We start from the raw sequence: 16,933 nt of genomic DNA, 5'->3' as shown, positions 1-16,933 counted from the left end.
TAAATATTAAGATATAAGTAGCCCATATATTTAAAAATATCCTTTTTTAAACTTAGAGAAAATATTTGCGACGCTTCACGCTCCTACTTAAAGATAAAATAAATAAAATTATTATATACTAACCTTTGAAAGAGCTTTATCTTTTAGAAAATAATATAGCTTCTGCGAATAGTTTTAGTTGCTGTAGCGTCAGGTCGGGATCTTCTCTGGTAAGATTTGCATCCTTGGGTTTGTCCAGCAACCTTGTCGAGGTGCTCGTTTGAAAACATGGTTATGTGATATCACGTGTTAGTATGGATAAAGAAAGGCAGACGTGTTGAGAATAAAATAAGAAAGGATTTCTTTAAAAAACACAAGATATATTTATCTATATCTCGAAATCCCGTGTCTTTCTAATTTTAGTATAAAAAATTATTATAAATAGCTCTATTATTAGCTATATTATCTCTGGTAAATAGAAATTACCGCTAGTAATAGTTAAATATAAAGTATTTACTCCAATTACCAGCACTCACCCTAAGTCAATAGTTACTATTATTTCAACTTTTTAAAGGGCTAAAGACCATTATACTTACTGACCACGCGTAATATATGGCTTAAGTACGGCTGAGCGGACGGGAAGCCCTGTTCTCCACACACTATGGTCGTATGTGATAGTTATGGCTCGGCTAATAGCTAAGGAGAGGGCCGATTCACAACTTTTTGACATGGTCCGATAGAATCATTGAGGCTATTTCACAATGCACGTTTCTGTCATTTAGCCACATATTGACAGTGCTCTTCTTAAACAGCCGCCTATTAGTTCCGTGGCAGCGAGTCTCATGTCCCCTCGAGTTTCTTTTTACGACTGGCGCTTCATCCAAGGAGTCTGCGATCAGTTAGCTATCTTGGTTAGATATAACTTAGTATGATGGCTAGAATCCAGTCGAGATCGGCGACGAGACATGGCCGTAAGGTCAGAGGGTATCTGTAGTGCAAATGAGGTGCATGGGCTATCAACACTAGATAGAAGGGCCAGGCCTATCGAGTACGTATTCTCAATAGTTAGATAGTACGAGTTGAGCTGGTCCTAATACTATAATATAGCTATTAGTGACAATTGTAATTGATTACAAAGAACTAAGCTAAGCATGTAAATAAGTATTCATATTGTGAGGGTGTGCGGCCCAGGCAAACACGCTCCCAACCCCCAACTAGGCCAAAAGGTCAGATAATTCTGAGTCAACGATTCAGAATACCCTGATAGTATACCGCTGTTACACTTATAAATCATTAGTTCCTGTATACTATAGTATTACATATACGAATCCACATCCATGTGTCTTATATTATTGTTCCGTTAGTATTCTGCTAGCTATAAATTAAAAATCCCATTTTCTATGGAATAGGTGGCGGGAACACGCCAACTCACTAGTACATGCGCTATATAAAGACCGGACTAGTCGTTGATTAGGGCTGAGAAGTGCGGCGCGGGTATTTATCGAAGATCATAAAGGCCAAAGCCCCGCTTCACTCTTCTTGTAACAAAGAGTCAACCGTCAAGTCAACAAGTCAAGGAGCAAAAACCATGCCGTCGTTATTGGATCTCCCCCTCGAGCTTCGGGAACTCATCATCGAGCTGGTTCTGAAGGACCAGCGCATACCGCCCGCAGCACCATCCCAATCCAACCGAGGGAGTTTTCGTGACATGGGGTACCGGGCATGGCGCCAGATCATCTACTACGAGCGACGGCAAAGCCACTGTCCCTACAACGCGAGTGGCCTCATCCGGACCAACCACCAGCTCTCAGAAGAGACTCTGGCAACCCTGGACCGCATCTCATCCTCTCCATACGTTCTAGACGTATCGGTCCTAAATGATGTCGGGCTCTACCCCACCTGGCTGTCTGTGCCGCGACTCACGCACCGTGTCTCGACGCTACATGTCAACGTCCGTCTCTTTGGCCATATTCTCTCGCGCGACTCCGCGCGCTCTCAAGTTGGGGACGGTGGTCATCTAGGATTCCAATGGAGCTTCTACGCCTTGCTGGAGCGGTTCATCCGGTATGGGCCCGTGGATGGAAAGACAAGCCGAGAAGAAGATCCCATGTACATCCACCGGGATATGACCGTGAAGACGCTAGTGCTCGACTTCCAGTCCGCAGAATCAGGGCTCTTCTTTCCCCCGGATGAAGTCGACTATCGCTGGTGGTGGCGACGCATCATAGGATGGATCCTCTTCCTGGAACCGAGACTGGAGTCACTTTTGAGTTGTCTGATTATAGACCCGACCCGAATGGTTCGCAAAATACCTGTTAGAGTATATCTATGGCCTTCTCGCGATGGGTTATCACACAGCAGAATATGGCAAGATCCTCTACGAGCGGATTGGAACTATCAAGGTCCTCGTGAATGGGGAGCCGAACGCGGAGATTGATCTCGCCGGTCCATTGGCACGCCTGCACTTCACTGATACGCGAGATGTATTAGGTTATGCCTATACGGAGAGCGAACTGGCAGCATATCGGGAGTGGAAGAAGGAGACCTTAGCACGCAGGGAACAGCTGGGATTCCGGGTGGTGTGGCTGCATGATCCCGAATTCGCGTAAGCATTCGTGAGAAATATCTCAATGTATCAATGTACTTAAGCAAATTGTGAAACGTGCATAGCCGTTGTGTCGTTTAACGCAGCTTCAGCTATTTATAGGCAGTGGGATTCACGCATAGACTTAACTTCAATTGATCTAGAGGCTGCTCCCTCCCTGCACATACTTCCCAGTCCGCTCCCATGCGCGTCTTGTAGGTGGGCCGTCGCCCTCTACAGAAGATGGTTAAGAACGAAGCCGGATTTCTGTTGAGATTTCATGTGTCAAAAGATCAAAGTTCGTAAAGGTACCTATAACCGACCCCTACACCAGTTGCAGGGTCGGTTATAGGTATTCAGCAGCTGGCAGGACAAGGATCGCGTGCGCGCATGCCGCGATCAGGTCTGATTCCGGCATGGAAAATGGTGCTGCCTTAAAACTTATCCTGAAACGGAAAGGGTTTCAATTAGGAGGATTTTTATTTATGGTGATCGAGGAGCCAGTTTGGATGGGTAACTACTGTATCTTATCACACCATCTCCATCGCTAACCAGTGAGAGCCACGGCATAACCGCTAGCATCTGACAACCCCTGTCTATGCGTCCCAATAAGACAGCCCAGCGGCACTGCCACCCCTAACTTGCAGTATAATGTCACGGCTGCTAGTCTACATTTGATTTATGTTGCATAAAGCAAGGACTTGGCCTTGAGCTGAGCCACGCAAGTGTGGCTGGACTATCGTACATCCCTCTTGCGCCTTAGGCAGACAAGGAAGTACCCCGGTCTCTCTAGGGTCATATCAGGGTATATAGAGAGTATGACTTTCTTGCGAAATATCCTACAAGTACTACGCCCTAGAGAACACCCAGCTTCCTAGAAACCAACTCGTAAAATCATTACTATGCCTTCTCCATACTCACGAGCTCAAACAACCTTCCTTCCCCACCTCTCCGAGATCATCCAAGTCTACCCAGAGGGGGAACGATGGTGCACAGGATACGCTCCATCACAGGGTCGTCGCTGCCATCAATCAACAAATGCGCGGAACCGGCAAACCGCCATGTACTTATTAGATGAAGGGACAGAAGACCTCTATGCGGGACGAGACATCAACGACCTGCTCGAGGCTTTGGCTCCTTACACTCTGTGCACACGGTGGCACAAGTATCAGGCCCCCGAACTTGCCGCAAAGTGGAAGAGGAAGGTTCAACGGTTCCTGGGCTCCTGTGTGTCTCCTGCGCCTACTCAGCGAACTGCTGGAGAGCGACAACGGACTAGCCCTGCGGCAGGATCCCGGCGAATTGTAGAGGTGGAATGCTCCAATCTGGAGAACTGGGCTCTAGTCCGTACTGAGGGGCGTGGAAATCTACAGACTGTTAGAGCGGCACCAACATCTTCGCAAGAAACTCGCGTCAATGGACGCGCCACTCAAACCACAATTTCCACCGATAGACGACGCGAGCTCTCTGTGAGTGGTGCTGCAGTTCCAACAGAAGAAAGAACGAATAGAACAAGAGCAGTAGCCTACAACTCCCAAGCAGGCCTCCAGGTTGCCTCTGTTGCGGCATCGAACCGTGGACTGTCGAATATACCAACAGCGACTATTCGCGCGACCTCTAATCGTGCTCTCCTTGGCAGTGGCTCGAGAGCTGCTCTGTCCTCTACGACATCCTCATGTTCTGGCGATTCTACTCGCCGACCTATTGAAGGAGACTGTAGCATCTGCTATGAGTCCCTGAAAAAGGCTCGCTCTGGAGCTAGGCATGGCGCTCACCATGATACGGAAGACGAGGAAGAACAGCAGGAAATATCCTGGTGCAAAGCCCAATGTGGAGTCAACTACCACGCGACCTGCATTGAATCGTGGCTGAAAGTCTCCCCTAAGTCTACATGCCCGACGTGTCGGAGAGCATGGAAGGCTTAGGGTTATATTGTCTTGTTTCGGTTTGTACAGCATGTGCGTTAAGTGTTTAGTCTGGTAGACTAAGAGCAAGATACCCGATCTCAAATACCCCGAACCGAGCGTTTGAAAGTTTGATAGCATTTTGTTTTATTTTTATTGTTATTTATATTCTTTGAAAATAATTCTCGGCGTAGAGCACGGATATTCAAGGCGATAATGCTAGGTACGATTTATACACAGTGATCAATAACAACACTGAGAGTCCTTCTACTCGTTCCAAATAACCTTTTGAACTGTTTTATCGAGTAGTCTGTAACTGTTCCAGTCGTACACGTAGTAAAAAGGACCACCCCAAATGGAAAAACATGTGGTCAAGTGTTTATAAATTGTAAAGTGAGCAAGTACCAACTTCTTCCTCGTTCCTGCCTCATACTCCCATATTTTACACCTACTCGGTGGTACCTGTTATTTCATTTTCACCCACTTCAGCCTTGTGCTCTTTGGCTAGTTCCCTTTTACCCTTTCCATCAAATCACGGCTGCATCCTCAGAGTAGTGGCTGACGTCTCCAGATCGATTTATGGGGCGCTTCAATCGTACAGAGTAAATTATGGGCGGGGTCAACGAAGGATTGAATCATAGTCAGGCATGGAATGCACTCCTCTTTACTTCCATCGAGTGGTCCAGACCATTACGAGACCTCAGCCTTGCATAAAAAGAGGGGTTTTAGCTTATGGAAAATTTGCCTAGTCAGCCTCGGTCCCTTTGTCGATGTCCCGGACACATTTTCACAAGTTACAGGGGGTTTGCAGTCAGCCTCGGCTTGAGGCAGGGAGATATAAGTGGAAATGCCGCTGTGAAGTATTTATCATAAAGGCGGTCATTTTCTGCATGTTGTTCCACAAAGCCTCTGATTCCTTAAGCGATGATTTGGAACAGGAACAGAAAAGGCAGGTATATAATAAAACAATAGACGCATGTAAATGGGTGGTTGTATCTAAATCCACAGGTGGGTTCGTTCAGCATCCCCACCACCAAATCAAGCGTGACCGATGGCTTCACCTTGGAAGATTAGATATAAACCTGGTTTCGGAAAAGGTATATGGTATGTACAGACATTCTGTCAATCACCTCCGGTAGTTTAGGCTACAATAGGCCTCCGCCACCAGGCAGGCTCTGCATACCCACGCATGCTGCAAGGTTCCATGTCATTGATGGATAGAATTCATACATAAACGCGTTCTATTCAGAAATGGGGTTGGGGATGTTGGAAACTGGAAGTCAAATATTAACATTCAGCATTTTTCTGCACACTTCAATGAAGAAAGACGAAGCTTTCAATGCAGTTGTCCTTGTATATGACTACTGGATTAATTATTAACATAGAAATGAAATGATTCCGTTCCTAGATTCAAGAAGCAGACGGATCATCCTCAATTGTCAGCCAGCTTCGTCTGGACCCGTCGTATTTGCTGCGAACGGGCGCTCTGAATTTGTGTGTCAGAGATTGATTTATATTTTCTCATGCTACGATCATCATGTTGGAGGATCTTCTGGGGTGGTTGGTTTGGCCTAGCGCCTTGAAGGATATATCGTCAATGTTACTGGTTACTACCTAGTCCCTTTTTAACTATAGGTGTAGCCTGCATGGAGCCAGTGGCTACAATTCTTGCTAGGCAGCGTTCGACCAGCAAGGGACATACTAAAACGGTACTATTGCTTTAAGATGTGCAATAAAATTGCTGAAGGGCTGGCGGCCACGCTGCTCGCCTTAAGAGGAGGAACGAAAATAATAGATCACTCGAACATGGAAACCAGCCGACATGGTATGAGAGGTGCCCTTGATCGACACTGCATATGATGTACCTTTTTTCTAATGAGCAAAGCTCGCAGCGTGTACCATGCGACCTCATCGAATGAATATGAGCTGACTGAACAGCTGAAGCAATGGCTCCAACTGCACTGTAGTCTATTGTCAATGCTATTGAAAATAGTCACCAATGCATCGCTATGTTGCATGCGAAGAAGAGTGCCAATTATTTTGGGCCCACTTTCAGATCAGTTATGAATTCTGAATAAATGAATCATGTCCCAGCTAACAAGATCTGGGCTATAATAGTATTTCATATTTCTCAAAAATTAATTCAATTTTACGCCACTATCGCAGGACTATTGAGATCGTCATGTCGATCATTTGCAAAACATTCGCAAAACAAGAACAGGGGAGTATACTTCCAATACGCTCTTATAATAATCAAAAAGAGATAGACCTTTTTCCAATCAATGATATAAAAGAGGGTTGTAGCCAACTCTTTTCATAGTCTATCCTCCCGTTCGTTTCATTTGATTTCCTACATTCCAATCTTCGAGGATTGAGGCACCTAAATAACTTGTTTCCTATCCTTTTAAGTCGAGATGCGTTTCCATGTCTTGCCATTCATAGCTGCTATCTCTTTAGGTACTACAGCTGCAGCAGCTTGCAAGAGTGGCTTCAACGACGTGAATGCCCCAACGGACATGATACCGCAAGAATGCAGAAAGGGCGCGGAACTTTACGTCAATGAAGTAGATAAATTTTACTGTTGGGTCATGGACAACTTCTGCAGTAAAGGGTTTGCCGTGACATACCCAATGATTTCCTTTTATATCGAATCCCTCCTATGGAACAAGAAATACGGACTTTTTCCATATTTGTGGTCAAATTTAAGGGATATGCCTTTAAGATTGCACGAGGCAAAGGAAATATACGACGACATAATGAAAAATTGTGTGACGAACAACGCAGCGATTATGGAACACCCCAACCTCTGCAGCGTTATGGACGGTGATAAAGTGCTGACCAAGTTGGCGAATGGGTGCATTATTCCTAGGGCCGTTCCAAAGCTGATGATCAAAGTACCACAATTTATCGACTGGTCCAAATCAAATTGTCACAAAGTGGAAGATATAGTTAAGAAGACTCTGGTTCTTACAAAGAGTAAGCAGCTCATCTAGCCCAAGATTCTTTCCCATGGACAGCAATTAGTCAATTGATACCTACTTTATTAAGATACTATGCTAATACCAATGAACAGGTGGCAAAACCCCAAAGGGCATTTTCAACCCCTATAAGGTCGTGAATGGCTTTGCTAAGAAGGTATGTACTATAACCATACAATCTTCACATACCTTTCGGCCCTTTCACCTGCTCGCCATTGGCTAACTATTTAAACAAAAAGAATTATGGGGTGAAAGTAGACCCTACGATAGGGTATTATCCAAATGTCCTCCCATAGTTATTGGGACTGCAGCAAGCGTGCAGCTACCGGTTATTACATACTGTATCCCCAGATGTCTTTTTCCTTTCATTTTTCTTCTTTTCTTGCTGCTTCGACTTAGGGTTTTCATTCTATTTTGCCGCATCCATTTGATTATATGTCTGGATATGAGGAATTCAGACAATGGTGACTTTTACAAACTTGAACTCTTGACATTTTAGATGAATCTGAAAATACTCGGCTCCTGAAACTTTGATTTAACGATATCGCTAGTTTGAATATTATGCACCAGAAAATCTCACGGTTGATAGTACTCTTCTAGAACCATAAAAACGAGAAGATTCTCAAAGATGATTGGAGACATATTAGTATGGCAGCTAATTGCAAAGGCATACCGGCTGCCATGGATTGGTTTTTGGTATGCATATCACCGCCATCTTGGATACAGTCAGGAGGATTTGCCGGCCCTTTCCAGTCTTCGGGATGGCCCTTGCCACCCGGCCAGTCCGTATATACTGGCCACTATAAGAAAGCATCGTCTGTATGCAATTATGTGCCAGCCCAACGATAAACCTTCCATTTATAGAAAGTTTGAGAATATTATCGCCATGCGGAGGAAATTTATCGCATCTATGATCGTGTAGAAGTCACCAGTCTGAGCGGCTTATTATATACAATGGGTTAGCTATCTGGCATCTGCTTGACCTACGTTTGTACCAATTGTCAGCAGAAAGTGGATACAAATGTATGGTATAATATTAACCAGGCAATTATCTGCCACTGTGTTGACAATAGTGAGACTGGGTATAGGCATGGCAATCATGATGATGAGTATACAATTGGTATCGAGCATTCAGGCAGTCAAGGAAGGTCTATATTGATAGTCTGGTATTCAGACTGATAAACTATAATGTAGAACAGGCAATACAGTTCAATTGAAACGCTCGACATACTGCTACATGTAGGCTTTCACCGAGTCATGCATGGTCTTTACTTCTCTTCTAAGTAGCTAGCGACAAGCTTGCTCACATAGATTACTCAATGTTTAATCAAACAAAAATTCCTTTCAAGCAGAAAGCTCAGCAGCGCGTAGTTTAACAAGTTCAATTCCACATTATCCATCGCAATCCATGAACAGCAGTGAAAGTAGAGACGCAGTACAACAACAATAACAACAGAACAACAAGTGTCAAAACAAAGCTGCTAGTGCACATTGACCTAACTTCTTTCATGATGAACCGTCACAGCCCCACCGTGAGAATTGCTGTACAGAGAGCGTAAGCCCATTGGCATTCTGCTCCCGCGACACAATCCTGGAATTATTGCCATGTCTGATAGCCCTTCGGAATGGAGACATCCCGTAGGATCGCTTTGGGTCATTCAGAGAGATCCAGCCCTTCTTGCGGTCGACCATTGCGTTCATTACCAACTCGTTCCATACCTGATCTGCGGGAGTGAAAGGACAATCAAACCGCCACTCCGCTCGAATTTGCACGTCGTGTTTCTCGGGTAAGACATCTGCCTCTATTGATGGAGTGTGAAAGACTACCTCGACAGACCCACCATAGCCGACCCTGCGTGCCAGCCTCTCTATATGAGCTTTCATCGCAGCGCAATCGCCATCGGGAAAAGAAACCAGTTTAGAAAGCGTCCAGCTGAAACTTGGGGTGCTTTTAGCATAGTAATAGATATTGGGCTAAGAAAGCATACGATCGCCCGTCCGTACTACTACCCAGCTGGTCATTAAGCCAGCCATCCAATATCTCCTCGAAGTTGCAGTTGTCCTGGTTGGCGGAGTAATTCCAGGACCGGCAATCGCTTTCACTCTCCATCAGGAACTTCCCAGATCTGATTCCTGCTACTTTCGAACAGTCAATCCAGAGATCGAAATCAATCACTTTGATCTGTTCATTCGAAAAATGTGTCCCGAGGATTTGTAAAGATGCTTTTGGTGGAGAGTTAAGCTGCTCCGTCAGAGAAGATTTCGGGGGATCCAATGTGGGAGTCATGTTTTCGTGGTCGGTTCGGATCAAAGAAATTGACAGGTAGGAAGAACTCCGTAGGAATCCTGAGAATATTCCTAGAGGATTATTTATTGAGCCGAAGCTTGATCAGTTCAGTTCGCGTCCGACTGGCGATTTACAGTACTTGAATAGTGCATGTAATGTTGAGGGTTCTTCCAGCCGCTAAGGATAGCTTTCTAGGCTTAAATAGCCGAGACAGAAGAAAGAGCTTTTGATGATCACGAAATAGGGCCTCAACGTGTAACACATCTGTTTTTTATTTAACGGAAAGGACTCGATTTATCACCAATAAATCTATAAACCTTTCTTTGTACTATCTTTCTTTCCCCTTGAACTCACCCCTGATGTCCTGGAGGCAACAATTGGGGACTGTCGGTATCTCGAGAAATATTTGTCCCATTACTCTCCTCGACCAAAAACCAAAATAAATACCTCGCAGTCAGGTAAAACGTCTCTCATAACGCTGCTCAGCGCATTCGTATATGGATGAACTACTCCATGGAGGACTAGGAAATAAACCCCATGAGGGCAATGCTGGCCAATTCGCCGATATGGATCGACCATCCAGACAGTATCATATGATCGGGACTAGGGTCTCAATCCTTTGACTGGTTGATCGACACCAACTGTCTGGCTTATGCAGGGTTTATCTTAGCAGGTACCCACATAGCCAAAGACGAGCGATAGCGGAGGGCCTTAGCCCTGTCCTAGCCTATATCCACACACCAACCATGCCCTCGGCTAATGTAAATCCTTACTGAGACTGAAATTGGGATCGGCATATAGAGTAGACAGTATAGCATGGTAGGGTTACATCGGGCCAATTCTACGAAATGGCGCTTAACTATATGGTTAGTTTCCTGTAAGTTGACTGCGGCAACGACGGATCGGATTAGACCTACATTAGACCAGCACGGGCCGGGCGCGAAGCTCATGCTCTGAGAGTACAGGGAGATGTCATAAGTACATCTCCCATTTAGGATCAATGGCAATAACACGGTAGGGGGCTTCATCCTCGCCGGCTGGTGCAGACATCCAGGACTATGCTGTAATTTCTTTGATTTCTCCGTCTCTATTGTATTCCTTGCCCTTTCCCCACTTTTTGTTCATGTTTTTTTATTTCTAAAATACTATGACAGCAGGATAATTAATAACAGGCAGGCCATAGGATGCCAGAATAAGATACAGATATCACTGGCAGGTACCCCCAGCTATCACAGTTGTTCCGCTCCATCTATGTAGTGTTGCAACTTATACCGGACTTTTTTCATCGCTGTAAAGTTTGATAGACTGTGTTGAAGAAGCAATTGCACGACTGCGTCGCCTTTCAAAGCTCTTCGCAGTCTGCAGGAGAGCGATAACCACGACAAATAATAGGGCCAACTGATATGGGCAATGCCCTCGAAGGCTGTGGGCCCAAGCCCCTCCCAGTGTGGAAGGCGGTCTAGCACCCACCTGGCGCAAGAACTCACCATGAGGCTTATACGATTGGAGATGCGTGATATCGGAAAGCGTCGGATGGGCACCATCAGCCCTTTGACCGGGGCTGTCGTCTATTTCACGGTGATATACAGGGACTTGGCCGTTGTTACCCAGAATAGGTGGATGGTACTGTGCATCCTGCCCAGGCTGGTAGTTTTCATTGTGTTCTTCGAGCCACCGCTCATAGTCGGTCTGCGGTCTCCATTGTTGTAACGACCGTGACCGTTTGCCGAGAGCCATTTTGACTGACACTGTCAGTGCCCCGATAGGTCTGTGCTTTCTGCTGCCACTGTTAGTCTTGTTATGTAACCGGGGCTTTAGTACATACTGGTGTCTAGTTATGTATATATCGTAGGTATCGCAGCTCTGTTCTATCAGGGGAGGGCAAATATAGATGATATATAATCCGCCATCGAGCATACCCTAGCTCGGGCAACAGGGTACGGTATCTATTGTGCCAGGAGTTGCTCGCACAGGCGATCAAGAGAGCTGGAACAGCCGGGATAGGTTAGTTTTGCTGGTGGAGGGCTGGGTGGGCAGTTAAATTAGTTCAGAGACGGGCTACGGAGCTCAGCGCTAACTAGTATGGTGACTTTCGCGGATGATACGGAGTTTCATCTTAGCGCTGTGTACTTTGTTCCTGTTAGGGCTTGACACAGGCTAGGATCAAAATTTCCAAACAAGGGTTCGCCCCAACCCCGATGGGGTTAATAATAAGAGGCGCCTATATTTAGACACTACACATTCTTTGGCGTCATAGTCCGAGGAGGAATCAGGAAACAATTTCTACTGTCCAATATCCTACTTCTCAACCCTTGTCCCCCGCCCCCACTCTCATTTTATCGTATTAAAAGATAGATACAACGCTGAAATAACCCCAGTATGAAGTTACATTCTGTGAAGGCCTGGGTCAGAGCGCCTAATCATCTGTCTAACTATTTATTTCCCACCAAGTATAATCTCACATGATCATGTCTTGTCGGCTGCCTAAGTCTATCCTGACCAAATTTCAAGACCACAGATCAAGCCCTTGTGAGGCTTTGATGGACATTTACAACAACACTCGGGATGCATTACGACACATTTCTGGACATCTGGACTGACCAATACTAGAAAAGGCGAACTGGCCATAGGAAATGACGTGGGAAATAACATCCTCGATAGACTTAAGAAGCTGATATGCGTCAGTTTTACATTCTTCTACTGTCCTCAACACATGTATCCTCATGTCGTGGGTAACTTGGCTTGGTGACATGTCCAACAGTCGCTACAATCCGAGCGCGGTATATCTCGACGCGAGTCTCCGCCACTTTCACCTATTCCCAAAATTCTCAGATAGTAAAATAGCACCCACTCGGCGGCCCCCTCTTCGAAATGCTATAGCCAACTTTATAATGACAACCGCAAGGACGATGGACAACAATAAACTGCATATGATCGAATAATTACCGAGACGATGGAGTCGACTTGTGGAGGATGCAATAGGTATGTTGTGCTGTTCTATAAAATGGCCATGATGCGTCGGTTCTTGATGACTATTCAGCCTTGACTTCTCCCCATCTTTGTTTGTTCCACTATCATCAAGGTCATTAGTGCCTTCCATGTTTGGTCCGTAAAATGGATGATCCGCAGGCTTGAAGTCCTCGTCTTGCTCGCGAAGCCATCGCTCGTAGTCGGTTTCGGGTCTCTGCAGCCACTTTGGCTGTTGTGGGCCATTCCCCATCCCGTTCGAACCTGCTCATGGGTTAGACAATGATCAGTATAAGGTAGGTGTGTAGAGTGGTCTGAGTACCTGCCTCGCACAGCAAAAAGCTAAGTTGATGGCCAGGATCTACGGAAAGTATCTCAAAATGACATGAAACGCGCCGCTCCCATGCGATATTTGTACACAGTAGCTTGTGAACGGATCGTGGGGCTTTCGGCCGGGGATTGACCCGCTTAGCATGCTTACTATGGGTTGAACCTCACGAGTCGGTGTTGGCGCCGGGGAAACCGATGGGGTCAACCCCTGGTCGTTCCCCAACTGACTTAGAAACCGCTTGCTCAAAGCCAGGGTCTAATCCTTGCTAAATCCGAGGCTGTGTCGTTTCTTGGCAGCCCTAAAGCTCGAAACAGCATAGGTTACTATGTCCACCCTGTATGTCTTGGAGCCATGATGCCCAGCGGCTAATGCAGCAATTGATTCGCTTAAAGCAAAGGCCCCGTGGGCCTCGCCTCGTTCCATACCCTGGTAGATTACAGCGCTAGATCTGGGTCCCATCGAAAATAATTCATAATTCATATTTCCCCGCTTCTTCCTCGCAAAGGGGGTGCCTGGGTACTGGGATCACGGTTGCCCCTTGCCCTATATTTACGGCTTAGGTGAAGGTTCCGCATACAGCACGATTACAGACTTACTAATGCTCCACTACGGTAGTTATAACTTTAGAGTAAGATGTCTGAAGGCTATTCTCTCCGGCGGGAGAAGTCCTGCAGGGACTATGAAACGGACTGCGGCAAAACCTGGGATGATTTCGTTGCCTGTTGCCCCTCCGATTCATTTTGCCTGGTTGGGGAGAATACATGCCGGAAATCTCACTTTGGAAATGTCCCAGAGCAATGCGCGAACGGAACCTGGAACCTCTTCCACGCGATCGACTTCTTTTGCTGTGACCAAGGGGAATTCGCCATCAAGACAGTGAAGGCCGGAAACAACGTTCCAGATGGATATGTCGGCTGTGTAATGTCTGATTACCCCTCAAAGGATTGGCTAAGCACCTTGACAGTGATGAGACCCGGGACAGGTATGATTGTATTGCTCTATTGTATCTTGTTGCGACGAATCCCATTTCCCATAAGCTCTGGCCACTGATAGACGGATAGTTTCTTCGACTCCCACGCCCTCGGCCACTCCATCATCTTTCTCGACCGTTTCGACTACCTCAAGTACCTCCACTACACATACCGCAGAGCCCACGACATCCCTTACCCCCGAGCCCTCTCCACAATCATCCAGCACGAATACCGGGGCCATTGCAGGCGGTGTTGTTGGTGGGGTAGCCGGAGCAGCTATCCTCGTTGCCTTGGTTTGGTTTCTCGCACGTCGCAACAAGGCGGAGAACGTGGTGTCTCCAACAGGTGTCCAAGGCGCTTCGGGTATGCGGACAGTCGACCATGCATCCAAGATCCAGAGGCACACAGTTCAGGAGCTTGACGCTGCACCACCAGTCTACGAACTACCTGACACTGCCAGCGATCGACAATAATGGATGCTTTCTGTGGTATTGGTTCCATATATCCTTTGACATATCCAGGTTGTGCAACCCTTGTATCTATATCCCTGTTTATATTTTGGAGATTCAGTTTATCAACGCACTAAGGATTCATGTATATATATAAAAGCCCACGTTTATATAGAAGGCTTTGCAACTCACCGATTCGACCTATCCTCAAGTATCTGGTCTGATACCAGGCGAGATATCCTTCGCCAGGTGTGATTACAGCGTCTGTATTATCCGGATTAGCTATCTGCATTTAAGAAATGATACTTCTTATATTCATGATGATCATATCGGGAACTTCTGTCTTTTAGACTTACTCACTGTGTGTGTTGCACGGCAGAAATAGAAGCCAGCTTCCACGAAGCAGCAGCTGCCGTATATACTTTTGGGACTCCTCATGGAATGGAAATACTACGGTTGCTGCCGACTTGCTTCCCCTGTGTAAATCCATGAGTTGACCTTCTGGGCGGAAGGAATAAGTGAAGACAATTCTGATAAAAGCCCGGCATTTTAATTAGCATATTCTTCATCAGATTGAGCTTTGGACAAGCATACATTATCCAATGAGGATCCAATACGCTCTTCTTTATCAGTCGCTATGAGGCAGAGAACTCTTGCCATATACACAGCAGAAGAAGTTTACGGGGCGCAGACTGCTGCTTTCCGTAACAGTGATTGTATCACAACACTGACAGCGAATACAAAGACTCTTTGTGTACCGACAGACAGAAGCTTTTGTTCTTTCTCGTCATCGGCGAACTCGAATCTGCCAGGTTCATGGGCACGTACAATTCTACGCTCGTTTTCGGTATTATCTCCTGCTGATGCCTTCGTTCCGGAAGATTTCACGAAAGGAGTGGGTGTTTCTTGTCAGATGCGTGGGCGAGTTGCACCTCCTTGATTGACAATCCGGATGAAGCCCATATGCATCAACTTGAGGACAGCCACCGGTATACTAGTTCAGATGGCATCAGCAGCCGCCGCAACGCGCTCCAGAAATTGTTGAATGACACTACCGCAACGGAGTACTGCTTTGGACGGACTGCAAGCTCGATTATCGTCTCTGTCACGGTACCAGTCTTGCCCTCGGACCCTCCAATTATGCCGTTCATGTTATACAGCATTACCGGGGGAATCGCCGAGTGTGAAGAATGGAGGCATCTGCTAGCAAAGCAGTCATCTTGATAACCTAATTCCTTATGGTTCCGTAGCGAACAGCCTTGGTTCTGGAGAAATTGGTGCATCATGCCACCTATTTTTGCGGTGGTTGCTTCATCTCATACGGAGGATTGAGTACTCACCACTACTTACTTTTAGCAAGCTTATGATTTAAGCCCGACCAGGACGACCCAGGTTGCACAACAATGTCCATATCATCATTGCTAAACTGGATCACCTTGTCCGTGAATGCAAAGTGTATACACCACCAAAAGGGGCTGACATATGCCCTTCCACGCTGCTCCTACCACTGAATGTGATAATAGGGGTCTTCCTTTCGTGACAGATACGGGCAATGGCGCTAGCTGGCTCCGTGCATTTGAGGTACGCAAAAAACATAGGCAACAAGGGATATGCTGAGTATAGTATTGACGGCGGTGAAAATGTTCATCTGGGAGTTTCTATGAACCTAGATCATACTGACGTTGAGGACAAGGCCTTCTGGTATACCATTTGACCTTGGATCATGATATCAAGGTGTGAACGCTTGTCATATATTATGCTGGTTGAAGAGGACTTTTAGCTTTGATTCTTGTAGAAGGCAATTGGCAGTTTATTCAGCCTGGGAATCAAAATCCATGACTAATTCTCCACAATGCTGCCCAACTTGAGAGTATTCATATCATTGCACGTAGAAAACGAGTATCTGTCAAGGGAACGGTGAAAAGAACCACGATTCTCCACCTGTAACTCTCACCTTCCGGCTGCTGCTCTAACACCACTACCCTTCTGCACCCGCCAAGCATTAGTAGGTCACAATGTGACTACTCACATCAGCTGTGGACCCTTACCATGCAGCTAGTGCCAAATCTCGCCTATCGGAGATAATCTGGAGCTAGATATATACCGCTCCGTTCCACTAAACCCACAATCTCGGCCGGTAGCGCAAACCCTTGCTTGATTGTACAAAGGTAGCATGCGTTCAGCTCGTAACAACCGTAGTAAAGGCATCACTGCATCTCTGAGTATTGCATTGCCCACGTAGGCAAGGCGTGGAGTGGAATGATTGGACGTGTGGTAGGTTGATCGGGGCTATTCGATTGAGGAAGTATGTTTGCCCATTTCCAGTATTGTTGATATCTGCAAGGGCTACGTGGAACGTGTCGAATGTCCCCGATGGCCGATAAAGTTTTGGTACTCCACTCGATAGGTTGAAGCTGAGATTCTGCATGATGAATAGTGTCCACATATTCAGCTGGGAACTGTGGCCATGCGGAAATCATACT

At 46.1% G+C, this 16,933-nt stretch overlaps 5 protein-coding genes across 5 annotated transcripts; 3 read left to right on the top strand and 2 right to left on the bottom strand.

Annotated features, from left to right (window-relative positions):
* Positions 1-1,567: 1,567 nt before the first annotated feature.
* On the top strand, positions 1,568-2,588 carry ANOM_004633 (uncharacterized protein; the record flags this gene model as incomplete). Its single annotated transcript, XM_015549890.1, has 2 exons — positions 1,568-2,299; positions 2,352-2,588. 2 exons carry the CDS (start codon positions 1,568-1,570, stop codon positions 2,586-2,588), a joined length of 969 nt encoding a protein of 322 aa, XP_015408713.1.
* An 877-nt stretch (positions 2,589-3,465) lies between these two features.
* ANOM_004632 (uncharacterized protein) lies at positions 3,466-4,488 on the top strand (the record flags this gene model as incomplete). Its single annotated transcript, XM_015549889.1, has 1 exon — positions 3,466-4,488. The coding sequence occupies one exon, from the start codon at positions 3,466-3,468 to the stop codon at positions 4,486-4,488; it is 1,023 nt and encodes a 340-aa protein (XP_015408712.1).
* A 4,463-nt stretch (positions 4,489-8,951) lies between these two features.
* On the bottom strand, positions 8,952-9,732 carry ANOM_004631 (uncharacterized protein; the record flags this gene model as incomplete). Its single annotated transcript, XM_015549888.1, has 2 exons — positions 8,952-9,384; positions 9,434-9,732. 2 exons carry the CDS (start codon positions 9,730-9,732, stop codon positions 8,952-8,954), a joined length of 732 nt encoding a protein of 243 aa, XP_015408711.1.
* A 1,266-nt stretch (positions 9,733-10,998) lies between these two features.
* ANOM_004630 (uncharacterized protein) lies at positions 10,999-11,469 on the bottom strand (the record flags this gene model as incomplete). Its single annotated transcript, XM_015549887.1, has 1 exon — positions 10,999-11,469. One exon carries the CDS (start codon positions 11,467-11,469, stop codon positions 10,999-11,001), a length of 471 nt encoding a protein of 156 aa, XP_015408710.1.
* A 2,194-nt stretch (positions 11,470-13,663) lies between these two features.
* Positions 13,664-14,474, top strand: ANOM_004629 (uncharacterized protein; the record flags this gene model as incomplete). Its single annotated transcript, XM_015549886.1, has 2 exons — positions 13,664-14,012; positions 14,092-14,474. The coding sequence occupies 2 exons, from the start codon at positions 13,664-13,666 to the stop codon at positions 14,472-14,474; spliced, it is 732 nt and encodes a 243-aa protein (XP_015408698.1).
* Between the last annotated feature and the right edge of the window lie 2,459 nt (positions 14,475-16,933).

Source organism: Aspergillus nomiae (assembly GCF_001204775.2).
Source record: "Aspergillus nomiae NRRL 13137 chromosome Unknown contig00070, whole genome shotgun sequence".
Classification (NCBI taxonomy): domain Eukaryota; kingdom Fungi; phylum Ascomycota; class Eurotiomycetes; order Eurotiales; family Aspergillaceae; genus Aspergillus; species Aspergillus nomiae.
Note: the sequence above shows the minus strand (reverse complement) of the source record. Positions and strands in the feature narration are given on the sequence as shown.